The 13,654-nt window shown below is 39.1% G+C and overlaps 1 protein-coding gene across 1 annotated transcript in view; it reads right to left on the reverse strand.

Moving 5' to 3' along the window:
* The window catches only part of MEP1B (meprin A subunit beta), a 31,906-nt gene that overhangs the window by 10,312 nt on the left and 7,940 nt on the right, over positions 1 to 13,654 (reverse strand). The window contains exons 2-8 of the mRNA XM_042029097.1: positions 11,038 to 11,056; positions 10,802 to 10,852; positions 10,657 to 10,700; positions 9,589 to 9,661; positions 8,563 to 8,680; positions 4,008 to 4,186; positions 2,332 to 2,550 (exon numbers count right to left, since the gene is read on the reverse strand). Of these exons, the coding sequence (XP_041885031.1) occupies positions 2,332 to 2,550; positions 4,008 to 4,186; positions 8,563 to 8,680; positions 9,589 to 9,661; positions 10,657 to 10,700; positions 10,802 to 10,852; positions 11,038 to 11,056 (703 nt within the window). The remainder of the gene's footprint in view (positions 1 to 2,331; positions 2,551 to 4,007; positions 4,187 to 8,562; positions 8,681 to 9,588; positions 9,662 to 10,656; positions 10,701 to 10,801; positions 10,853 to 11,037; positions 11,057 to 13,654) is intronic.

The following is a 13,654-nucleotide window of genomic DNA, read 5'->3' on the forward strand; positions in this document are numbered from 1 at the left end:
TACCACATCTGAGCTCATGTGTAATACCAGCCGTGAATTGAAAACAACTAAGCTAATGAAATGCTTATTAAACTACATATAAAATATTGTGGCTTAAAGGTTTAAAGATTTCACTGCATAACAAAAAGACCTTGAGTATCACAAAACTCAACCTCAATAACATGCCAAATGCTTCACTTAAGCTGTAGCTCTGGGAAGTACTTAAGTATGAACTGCTGCCAAATCAATTCTACTGCTCAGATATTTTGTGCTGTCCTCACAGAAAGCTAAAAACCCTCTAGAGGCTGCAGGATAATCAGAAGTGTTGTATGAGTGCTATTTTTTAAGACACAGTATCAGTAGGATGTTGCAAAAACTAAGAAAAGGCCTTGGCAGCAAATGTTACATTGACTGCTGGAAAAAGAAGGTAAGCTAAAACGGAGAACTATTAGATGAACAAACTCTTTGAAATCACAACACAAAACAAAACATGAAACTGATTTGGCCAAACAGGAAGGAAGCAACCTAATGACCTTAATTAGAAAGTGCTGGCTGTCATGGAGTGTTGACCTGAATGACAGGAAGAGAGAAAGGCAAGACCCAGTAGCTCACGGTGTATTTCTGAGATTCATTCCTGAAACGGGGGAAGGGGCAATGAGTGAGGCAGGTTGTGAATTCCATCTGCACCAAAAGCCTGATACTTGCTTGAAATGTAGTGAAAGACTGGACTCAGAAGAAAACACATGGGGAATGAGTGCCAAGTCCTAATTTCTAGAGGCAGAGGGAAACCCCATGGTCAGTTCTGTTAAGCCCTGTGCTGCAAGGGGAAAGCAGACTACAATCTACTGTTACCATATGGCCTGAAAGACAGCAGTGAAGTACAGATTGGAGCAGCACTAAATTATCAGACAGAATTTCTTATGGTGCGGGTTTTTTTCTTCAATTCAAGTACCAGGATTCACATTTTTAATGCAATTTCCTGTCCACATGGGCCTCTAGCAGATATTCAGCTTAAACACTTCCTTAAATCATGTTCAGCAAATGAAGTAATCTTTTACATGGGTGAGGGCTAGGACCTATGAAGCACCATCCTCCCTGGCACAGGTGGGTGATCTGACAGTATATATGTCTCTGCAAATATCATCCACATTATACACATCACATGAAGCCAAGAGATGGATTGGGGAGCAGGGCAGGTCCTGATTGCACTGAAAGTGGTGGCAGTTTTGTCACGGATTTCAACTGGACCGAGGTTTTTTTCATTTGCGGAATGTGCTTATGGGTTAAGAATAAACTTAAAATGCTGTGAAGTATTTCTGTAATGCATGAGAATGATGGAAACTATATAAGATCAATGGAGAGGAAGAAGGACCCCATCCCCTGTTAAAGACTTCCCTAGCTGTAAGCACGTTTATAATGCCTAATTGACTGTGCAGTGAGTGCTAGAAGCTAAGGCTGCAGGTAAGTGTGTGTTCAGTTTAGACCTACATGGATAGAAATATTTTCATCAGAATTGTACACTCAAAAAACTGCACCATTTTAATAAATCAGTTTGATAATTGTTTAAGGTATCTGCATAATGAGGCTTAAAATATAATTGTAAGCCAGTACTCACTACTTAGGATATTATAAAAGTTTTCTTCTGAGTGCCAGAGCACATTGAATGCAGCAACAATTACAGAATTATATTCCAGTTTGATAATAGAACTATCTAGATTTCTCTTACTTTAATTCACATTTGTAAAATAAACCCCACCTGAGCAAAATAACTCTTTTGACCACTTTTATAAGAGACCAGATTTGAAACTAAACATGAAAATTTTAAAAGCTTGCATTTTATTCCTAACAGTATCTGTACCCTATTTGCATGAATATCCACTCTGTCTCACAGATTCCATGAAAGAGGAGTAGGTATGACAGCACACTCATTTCTGTGCAGTGTCTGAGCAACAGCTGTGGAATAATACAGGGAAAAAACAAAAGGCTTTGTGCAGAAGCACACATTTTAAACAGCCACCCAAGGGATGAACAAAAATCAGCTGCTGAGCAAAGCTGGTTTTTAACTAAAGGTCAGATCAAATTGCACAGAAACCTCTGCTACTCAGCAGTGTTTCTGCAGGAGGGATGTTATTTCTAGCTGTAGTATTATTTTATTATTTTATTAATGTTTATTATTTTATTTGTTTTTATATTATTATTTTATTTATTATATTGTGTTTTTAACACAATTCACTTCTCCAAATATATTAACATCTCTTTCACTTGTGTCTGGATGGGTCCAGCATGTATGTATCACCCTCATTTCTTTCAAATGCCAGAAGCATATCATATAAAATAAATGGGGGAACTTACTGCAGTTGTAGAGCCGGTTCAGTTTCTGGAGGTCGTACTCACTGAAATCCATTCTCTGTCCTATGACATCCATGAAGTCTGGTATGTTGGTGAGGATGGTGGGCTCAGTTCCATTCATGAATGCAGTCTTGCTGTAGTGCATCACAGAATTGTAGTCATAAGGAACATTCAGGAAGTCTGATGTTTTATCATCATATTTATTGAAATTATGTTCTTTACCTGAATGGCAAAATTAAAAGGAAAGGTGTCTGTTGCCCAAGAGAATCAAGTTTCAATGTAAAGACTTGCAGTGACAGAGAATCCATCAAATCCCAAAGTATTTTCTATAGCCATTTACTTGCACTTACTCTGTAAAACAGTTTTATTTCCAGTCTAGGGTTATTTACTGTCCTCTTTCAGCCACTGATGACTTCTGCTGGATGAAGCAAGGTTTTTGCTACCAGAAAATTTTTTCCTGTGAAACTACTTGTAAACTTTGATGGGCTTGTGATACCCAAAAGTTTAGAGAGTGTTTTAGTACTCAAATTACTGCAATTTGCGACTGTTTCTAATCTGTATTCTCTGTTGTTTAATTGCTAGTCATTTTAGGTAACAATAAACAAGTTAGAATTGTCATCAGATAAGCTTCCAGAATTTAACTGTACAGGTGTTTTCTGGAGTAAGAGCAAAAAACCTATTGCTTACTACCCAATGGGGAGTCAAGATTTAAATCAGTCAAAATACAGTAACTATATTCTGGTCTGTGTAAAAAAGTTGCAGCAGTTTCAAATGTCTAACAACAGTGCAGCTTGTCACTAAAGAGTCAGCAAAATATAATGGAAATCAAATAACGGAGTCTAGGTAATTTTCTGTAATTTATAATTGAATATGCACCTGACTGTTGATCATGACTAAATAAGAATGCATTAGATTTAATCATTATCTACTTTCTCAGTTTTCTGTGTGTGCCTATGTCAGGAAAGCATCAAGTCTGTGTGTATAACTTTGTTTTTGAACAGCCTGAAAGTCACAGAGGACGACAACAGGCTAAAGAGGCAGAGACAGAGCAAAGTCCTGAGGAATTCTGTGCCAGCTCTCAGGCTTGTGCCAAATATACCAACACTTACAGTTCACAGGCTGCATTGCTAAAGTAACTGCTGGCGTGACACAGACCCTAAAAGGTCTCTTCTGCCTGCCCACCCTCTGCACACTCTTCTATCTCAGCTCTGCTGCCTGCGCCAGGTGTAGCAGACAGGCAGAAGGAGAAGGACCAGTGTTTTCACTGGAGATTTTCTACTGGCTTTGGTCACACTGGGTTTTTCAGACTGGGGAGGGTTTTTAGTTATTTTTATTTCGTTAAGGGCTTCTAGAGTAAGTGTCCTTTTAGAGTATTCATTTAAACAAATTAAATTATCCTCTTCTGCTCCTCCATGGTACAACATGTAGCATAACAGGATTCAAATCTCTAATTAGGGCTTTGGAAACCGTCATGGCACAAGGAATTACAACAGCAACAACAAATGAGAATTTCTGTCTCAAATAGATGTTCCTTGATACCTCATTTATTGATATACTAGCTTTGAAAAGTAAGTCTAGGTGAGGGAATAGCATGACCACCAAAGGATGGCTGGAAGGGATGTTCCACAGCTAAAACACTAACACCAGAGCCTGAAAGGAAAAGCAGAGGAGTGACTGACCAGACTGAATCCTGTCCCAGACGATGGTCACGTAGTCACCCCGGTCAGACCGTGACTGCTCATGCCAGAATCCCAGGGCATGCAGGAATTCATGCTGGATTGTCCCAATCCTGTCACAGTTGGCACCGATGGAGAGCTGCTGCAAGCCCATTTGCATGTTTCCCACTGAGGACCAGCAGCTGGCATTGACATTAAAGGAGAGAGGACTCTTTGAGATACACACCATCCCCATGCCATGAGAACCCCAGAACCAGTCTGTTCAACAGGTAGATTTTAACCTGAGCATCGAGGTCACATTTTGTTACAGAGAGCACTTCTCCATTGATCTGTTCCTTATCATATCCCTTCCTCTCACACTTAGCTCTGTTTTGATGAACAAGAAGTTCCTCATCTCTGGCTCTACTAGAAGAAAAATGTTGAGCTATTTGTGACAAAAGAAAACTGATGAGGATTTCTTTTGATGCCTTAGGTTTTAGCTTTTATATTTTTCAAATCCTGTACTGCCTAGTGTGTAACTCTGAAGTTTCATGTGGCCTGTTAGCCGTTGTTCTCTCATGCTGGTTAGACATAACAAACCCTCTCTAGGTTTGCTCTTCAAGGACACCAGGCCCCAAAATGTGTAAACTAAAAGCTTCTGAAGAGGGGGGCAAACTTTGGGTAATTACATCATTAATTGGGGTTATAATTGGAGAATTAACCCTGAAACGCAAATGAACCAAACTTACAGAAGTGTGAAGAACCTGTGACCTGGGGTCCATCTTGGGTGGAGCCTTTTGACTGCCCAGGGTGTACCTTTGAAGGCCCTTCAAATAAATACCTCCTTTTATTCTCTTATTCTTGTCCAGTCTCTGTTTTTAGGTGGCCGCCCCAGGCATCACTTTGGTACTCTGGGACATCAAAGGCCATGGGCACATAATTTAGAGCAATTCAGTTACTGCAAATTAACAATTTTCAGCTAGACCACAGTATGTAGCTGTGAGCACTCTTTGAGCCTGTCCCTATCATAAGAAGAAGTGGGTTAATGAACATTCTCTGCCTGCTTTTCTCTGTAGTGTTTTGGCCTTTTACTTTGCATGGGGCTGTGGCTGCCAGGCAAGGTGTGCTTCTGCATGGTGTCTTTACCATCTGACAGGTTGGTGGATGTGACAGTGCTTTTCATAGGCTCTTTTCTTTCTGGCTCTCTGTGAGCTGCTGCACTAGAGCACTCACTGTTCTCACACGCTCCCAAGTAAGAGCAAAACTGCAGCTGTGCTGGAAGTTTTTCTTAAAGGATGAAAGAATTTGGTGAGTTATCTGCATAGGCCAATAAAATGGCACCCTGTGTCCACAAAATAGCAGGCACAGAGAGCTACATTTAAATTGATATTTTATGCAGCAAATAAATCAATACTTACCCAATGAAGTACATAAAATTAATCGGGCACAAAATATACCATAGGATTTGCAATCCTACCACCCCATAAATTTAAAAACACAAGCATACCATGTGCTTTCAAACTTTGTAACTTATCAGTGCAACATATTCCCCAGTATTTCATTTTCCACAGAGCAACACAGGCCTTGCCTATTGATTACTCATTATAATCACAACATGAGACCTGGTAAGGAGCACATGTAGTATCCATAATTTCAAGGTCTTTCCTTGAACAAAGCCTCATATTGATTCATGTGCTGTGCAGAAGAAGTCCATCACAGGCCTGGGTCCACCTCATACCAAAGCCACCTCTGGCTTCACAGCTGCTGCACAGTGCACAGCAGGCCACAGGCACATCCAGGACACTTGGCAAAAGTGACGTCCAAACAACAGGGGATGCAGCTGCCCCTTGCCTTTGGTCTGCCAAATGCCTACAACACTGTCATTCTACAGCCACAGAGGGAGTAAATACATGGTCTGTGTCACCCTGCACTGAGAATAAAGCTTAGGTGAGTGGGACATGGCATTCCACAGCAATGGGCACCTGGAAGCCTGTGTCAGCAGTATCTTTGAGGGGGAGAAAGTGGAGAAAGTCCCAGTTTTCCCCAGGTGCGTGAGAGCTGTATTGCCTGTGACTCAATGCTTTCTGCATTGCTATCGGAGGCTGGAGGAACGGGAAGTACCTGCTCTGATTAATCCCACCATCCCTCTTTTTGGGCTGTAAATAGACACACGCCATCAGTAGCAACGATGCCACTCATTTCAGGCACATTTTCATACTAATGTCCTGCTGCTGATTTTCTTTCCATAGTATCACAGATCATCAGTATCAGCTCACAGACACTTTGGCTTACCAGCACCAAGCTGGTTAGCCAGGGATCTCTGTCAATCCACTTCTGCATGGATTCCCTTTGTTGTGTGCAACAGTGGCAAAGAGCTGTAGTGGCCTCCCAGGAGGTCTCCATGAAAACCTGATTTTCCATGTGGAAGTACTAGAGATGATGTTGATCCTCCCTGGTCTGCTAATCATTTAATTCTACAACACCATGCTAGTTTTCCTGCTGAATAAATCCTGCTCTTCATGAGAACAGCAAGGTGAAATGGCACATCCATTCCAGACTCTTCTATGAACTTTCCAGGCACATCTTACCACATCCGATTATCCTACGTTTCTGTAATTCATAATTACATCCCTCATGTATTTTGCTCAGCACCAGGCTGGAGTTAACATAATACTGGTAGTAGCCAAGGTGAATGATAGGTGCAGAATGTGTACAGGGAGGGGCTGTTTGTACAGGGTCTTGATAGACTCTGTACATACACCAGAGACTACAAATGCATTTTTACACAGGGTGGTCAATACAACAAGACAGCTGGCTTCTTTTGTGGCTTACTTCATTTGAATACAAAAGGGTAATCCAGACGAGGACTTTATGGCCTACTACAAATCCTTTTGACACAGAAGTTCCCCCACATTCCTCTGTTTTATAGATGCAAGCCAAGACCAGAAAGGCAAAGATGATTTATCAACCTTTACTTGGTGTGGTAAAATTTTATGTTGCCAGGAACTTTGTGTGCCTGTCTGCACTGTACCCTCTGGACTGAGGTCTTCAGTCAGCAGATAGAAGAGTCCTAACTGATTAAAATAACTCCAAAACAGTGGGAACAACAGAGAGAAAATGGGTTGGTTTACCCAGCTTACACCTTGTTCCATTACACCAGAAGTGAGGAATGGCATGAAACGAAGGCAGTTCATTCAGGGTCAGTCCTGATTTCTTTGTACAGCCCAAGATGACTCACTGAAACTGGATGGACATTTTCAGGAGACTGCACCATTTAGCTCCAACCTTTTCAAAAGTTCTGCTGTGGATGTGTCAGCTAAGGTGATGGAAACACTTCAGGGCAAGCCACACTCCAGGCAGTGAGGGCAAGATATGTTATCCAACTAGAAGGATTCATCTTCATCACCATGACTCATCTATTTTTAATAGACATATAAATGAAACATTGCCCAGAGTGCTCCTACTTGCCATAGGCTAAATATTGTGGTTCTTTTTCAGGTACAATTATTAGCAAATTCAATGCATACTTTAGGGGATGAAGGATTACGAAGTTCAGCTACACGAGTTTCCCATTTAGCTCAAAGAGCTGGAGTTATTAGCACAGGAAAAGGCATTGCTCCCTGAGTCTCCAATTATACATCTTTTAGAGCTGAGTTTCAGTGTCATGTGTACAGAATGAACAGCAGAAAATACAAAGAGCCAGACACCAAAGAAATTTTGAAACAATTATCTGCTACAAATATCTCAGAACAAGCCAAAGGGAAAGAAACATTTTTATTATCAGAAAATCTTTTCCCATTTATGAATGCGTTCTCATATCAGGAAATTATTTTCTGAAAGCAAATTTCCTCACCAGGCTATCAAGATCTCCCTGTTCTCCTTCTCTAAAAGAGAAATGGTTCAGCATAGAGTGAAGAATATATCTGTTCTTGTTGCACTGTTTTGACAGAGAATGTCTTAGAAGGGAAGAAGTCAGGGCAATTTTGACTTCTTTACTGGAGTCATATTTTGCAAATTTTAAGATGAAATAGCATGACTATTCATCAAAAGAGGTAAATAAAGTAAAACATCAGTAAAATATCTCAGTGCTGTACAGAATTTAAAAATATTTCTCTTTTATCTGAATGCTCATGTGACATTGTTCAAATGCACTTCCATTGTTACATTCAAACAAATTCATTGTCCCACGGCAAGAACTATCATATTTCTCCTTGGTTTTTCTTTTTCCCTAAAAGCCAAGGTATATTAAGAATGACCATCTGAAAGTGATATTCCATATATCCAAAGATCAGTCAAGAACATAATGCTTTGTTTCTGACACCTTTTACCATGTCCAGAAAATTACCTCTTAAAGGACTTGATTTCTTCTTATATTTACGAATAATATCAGTAGAAATTGTTCATTACTACTAAGGTAATACCTCTTTTGGAAACTATGATGGCTTAAAAAGGACTGGGGAAATGGAGACAACAAAAATGTAACATAATAATCAGGAATATGAGTTTTAGAGTGAATACTGGCCATGAAAATAGCCCAAAAGCAAACAGAATGAAAGCTATTTTGAATTGCTTCTCTTACCCACTTCCTTTGAACACAGATATGTAATTCTTCTCCCCTTCCCAAGGTTTGAAGTCAATACAAGTTTTCAGTCGATACTGTTCAAATGCCTTGAGGATGAGTCCCTTAGCATTCATTTCTGCAAAGCAAACAGTGTTCTTGTCAATACTGAACTGACAGATTTCTACTATTATCCGTATGGAGCAAGTCCCAAGGGTGGGTCTTGCTCCAGCAATCTTTGATCAAAATAAACAGGCTTTTTGTTGGATTAAGACTCAAGTAGGAACCTAAAAAAAACATAAATTAGGGTCTTGCAGAACTGTATCTTGCTCTTGTTTTGCTCCTGTGTAATTTTTCTTTGTATAAAATGTATGAAATATGACATGATGAGCATATAAAGGATAGTGTGGGGGGGTCTTAATTTTGTACATTCTTTCATTTAATTTTTTGAGATTTATGTAAACAAGTATTAAATAGATAGGAAATGAAGACTTCATATTTTACCCAGTGCAGAATGCAGGCTACAGATCCCTCACTGAATTTCTGCAGGACTTGAATTTTTCAGATTATATCTATGTCATCTCCTCTAAGCAACTTGCATAGTTTCAACTCAGAGATTTAAAGGATGGAGTCAAACTATGATGTGTCCCTGGCACACATTAGGGTACTCGGCAATGTGCCATTGCAAACTGCCTGTCAGAATGCCATTTTGCCTTCACTGGTATAGATGCTGTAAATGGCCTTAAAAATATCTTCAGTCCCCTCTCTTCACTTCTGCTTTGTAGAGTTTCATGTCTCAGACACAGGATTCCAAAACCAAAACAACCTGCTGGGCTGTAGCAGGATAATAATTCAAGAAAGGAGATGAGAGCCAGCACTGATGTGAAGATTGTAAATCCCATTGGGGCATGCTCAGCCCCATTCCTGCTGTGGGAAATGGCCTGCTCCTGACTCTAAAGGGGAAAGGATGCCACAGGAGCTTTATCAACCCGGGTTAACATTGCAATCAACACAACATACAGACATTGTGAAGGGCAAATACCGTACCCAGGCTGTCCTCAAGAACGTAAGGGATAACGTGGGGCCACCGATAGCTGTCACCAATGATGGCGTTTCGTTCCTGCATCCAAGAAGGAAAATAAATATGCAGTCCTCAGTAAAAAGGGATTCAGCATTAGGGACTACAATAGTGCTAAAGCAAACCTGCAATTTCAAGTAAGACATAAAAGAAAACAACGAGCTCAAAAACCTTGAAAGATTACTCAGAGGTCTGAGGTTTGGGTTTGAAATTGCTTCACTCCCTTCTACCAGTGTCTCCAACTTCTGCAGCACTTTCTCCATAGAAATTACCTGAGATTTTGGTGCATGTGCATGGGAGCTTCAGCTCCTATGGGACGCCTTAAGATCGAAAGTCCCGAAAACTGTACAGAGATTAATCATATTATAATTTTTCATAATGCAAGGGTTTGTTTCTGTGCCTTTAGCAAGTTCTGTCCTTGCTTCTAGTGACATATTCAGCATATCTCCCAAAAGGGAAAGTAAAATACTATTTTCAGAGTACTTTCAGAGTTCAAGACACATTGGGGGTTTCTTACTAGATATATTTGAGATATAAACGTAAATTTTTTTAGTGGATCAGATAAGGATGCTGGCCAGATGCCTTAAAATGTGGTATTACAGATCGGAATTTTTCATTGGTTTTAGTCAATCTATTTATAGGATGAAGGTTTTGCAGTGCTGCTCAGTAAATTTAATTTGCTCAGAATAAATATTGTACAGATAAATTAAGAAATTATTTTATACAAACTTGCCTGGATGATTATCAGTGCTGCCTAATCTCTTAAAAGTGCAAATGTAAAAAAGGAAACAAGAAGCTAATAATATTGATCTAATCACTGAAGAGATCTCATGCTGGATAATGTTTCTGCAAATGCTGCTGACCCCTTCATTGTCGATAACATTTTGTAGAATTTCATCCCCAATCATCTTCAGTTTATTGTCACATAAACAGCATTTATTGTTTGCAGGAGCAGGATGCATCTGTTATTTCCATGTTAGTGATACTTTACATTTAAATCAATGACACATTTTGCTTTGTATCATATTTGAACTCACCCCATGAAGTTTGATGTCTCCCTCAAAAAGGTCCAGTCCTAAAGCTAAAGGGAAAAGGAGATTAACATTCGCTTATTTTATTGATCTGTGACTACTCTAATGAAAATTATCAAGAAAAATTAAAAGAGAATGAATTTTGAAAAACCTTTGTTTATGTCAAAGATGTCCTGATCAATTCCTCCATCTATGTCTATTTCTGAAAAATAAAAAGACAAGTGAGGTAGGACATTAGCCCTTGCTGTTATCTTTATGAAGTGTGAAAATTAATGCAATAACAATAACAGTAATTATAAATCTGTGTCTGTCCTAGCGATGTTTATGAGCAGCTGGTTTTGTTGACTGCCTCCCATGCATACAAATAGATTTCTAAACAGAACTCACCAGTTGTCTCTGGAGCAGGCTGGGGAGGGGGAAGAAAAAAAGATATTATTAGAAAGGCACATAATGAAATGCAGCTCGCGTTACTTTCTCAACAGTATTAGAGATGTGATTCAAGCTCAACTGACAGCACTTAGCACACGGCTTTGTATTGGATTGACTGCACCCACTGCCTCCTCATTTGAGTGGAAATCTTTATTTGCTCATGTGGCAGCTTTGTGCCCTCCCCACCTCCGGCTGCCCAACAAGTAATTCGCCCGGTACTGCTTCTGTGCAGGTTTCACAGCCGCTTTTCTCTCACAACTCAGGTAGCGCTGAATTGTCCTTCACAAATGGGGAAAAGAAGGAGCCTATTATTTCTATGGAATCAAGTACTGCTACTAGTCAGCAGCTGTACAGAACCTATGGAAGTTATGCTGAACTTCCCATCGCAAATCAGACGACTAGGGGAGAGAATGAGTGGTCTGGTGTCACACAGCACGGCTTTGAAGGACTGGGCACACAGCCCAAGTCACCTCAGCCCCAGTTCAGTGCCCTATTTGGACCCCATTTACCTAAGCACTAACAACTCAAACACTCCTTTTGCAACATGGAGAATCCACAGACCATAATGGGATATAGTTACATATGATGAGATACACAAAGAAGAATTTCCTTGCCGTAGCATGCCTAGAGAATATAATCTTAATTCTTTTATTTGACTAGACACCTCATTTTGGACTGGCTTGGACATACTTAACACTATGCAACTGTTTCTCACACAGTGAGTAAAATCATGAACAGCCCTCCTAAGCAGTCACTCCTGCATGTCTTGTATTTGTATGTTTGAATAGAAGTTCACAAAATGAAGAAAAAAACCATCTTTATATTCTAAGCTCTAATATAGGTTGCAGATAAAGAAAATGGAAAAATATAACAGCAATTCTGGAAAAAAGGGATTTTTACTTTTGCTACAATTTGCCCGGTTTTTCTTCCTCCATATAAGTAATTTATTTTCTGTACATGCAGCTTTGCATGTAGGACTTCTTTTTCCAGTGTGATAAACATCTGCAACTTCCACTAGAAGCAATGAACAACACAAGATCAGAATGCTGACAAACAGCAAAAATCAAGGCAATGCAGTCCCTAGGAATATTAATTGTGGTAATTTCTAACACGTGTATGATGTGTAAGACAACAGTATTGCCAGAATATTCAAGACAGATTCAAATGCACATGTTCTTCTAGACCCGAGTTTTGACATATAATGATGGGAACAATTTTGAGAGAAACAACCGTGAGGCCTAGAACTGACTTGATATAAAAATTTTAACCAAAGTCAGAAAAAAAAATCCTACTTCCCATGAAATTTCGAGGTTTGGAAAGAAAGCTTTGAAATTGTCAGAATGACCTATTTTATCTTCATAATGAGAAATTAAGTTTTAATCTGAAATCACTGTCTTTTTAAAACCTCAGCAAATGGCAGTAAAAATATTGTAAATAAAAAGGCCAGAAATCTCATCTTATGATTTTGATTCACCTGAACTACAATTAACTCAAGGTGTTGCTTCACAGTTTTTGTCAGATTTTGATCATTTAATCCAATTGCCTAATAGAGGAAAATAATTTTTGCCAAACCAAGTGACGGCTACAAGAGAGATAATTCCTAATTGGTATCAGCTGGCACAGGCAAATGCTTAATATCTAACTCTTATCTAAGCAGGCAAAGTTTTTAATCAACTTCTTCTGCTTCCTTTTTTTTTTTTTTTTTAAATGAAAACTACCACCCACATATGTCCTTGCCCAGTCTAAAGGCAGGGTTTTGACCTTGAAGGGTCGATTACAGAAAACACTGAGTAGAATCTGTTTCCTGACCAAATTTCTTCTGAAACAGAGTGTTTCAACACTCTGCATTTTGGATGTTTTCAAAATTAGTCAGATTTTAAGATGGGTGACTCTTAAAAACCCAGTATCATTGTGGGAAAGTGACCGACTCCATTGAAAAACTGGTTCCAGAGTTTGGCAGATGCAAATGCTGAAGGATTGATATTGATCTCACATTTTAAAATTAACTGCTATCATTCAGGTTTACATTGATACATGAGAAATAAGGATGGGGACTTTAGGGAAAAACCCCACAACCATATACACATGCAGTTTAATAACTGCAGATATCTTGTTCAGACAGATCATCCATACATTTGAAATGTCAATAGACTCCTCCTACATGTTGAAGTTTTATTGCACATATATTGTACCATTACACTTTGTTATCACTGCATATGACAATTCATTATCACTGTGCATAAAACAGTATCTACATATTCAAGTTTTGAAATTAAAGTGCAGCTTGTAAAAGAAACTGCAAGTACATGGGCAAAGTGTGCAACACACGTTTTGAAGACTTCATTTGCTTTTAAACTCCCACTCACACAGATTTCTGTGAAAAAAAAAATTACAAGTAAAGCTTGAAATATTAAAAAATTAAAATCACATTATTGCATTTTATGTTACAGATTATTGATGGAGGAGAAGAATCACATCCATATATACTGAATGCCCTTATAATCATTAATGGTGAGTAAAAGGTTTCTGCCGTTCCAATAACTATAAACTACAATATACTCATACCTACTAATAA

The sequence above is a fragment of the Corvus kubaryi genome, unplaced genomic scaffold (genome assembly GCF_017639235.1).
Source record: "Corvus kubaryi isolate FWS band 111438036 unplaced genomic scaffold, C.kubaryi_AGA036_p1.0 37312, whole genome shotgun sequence".
NCBI classification, from domain to species: Eukaryota; Metazoa; Chordata; class Aves; order Passeriformes; family Corvidae; genus Corvus; species Corvus kubaryi.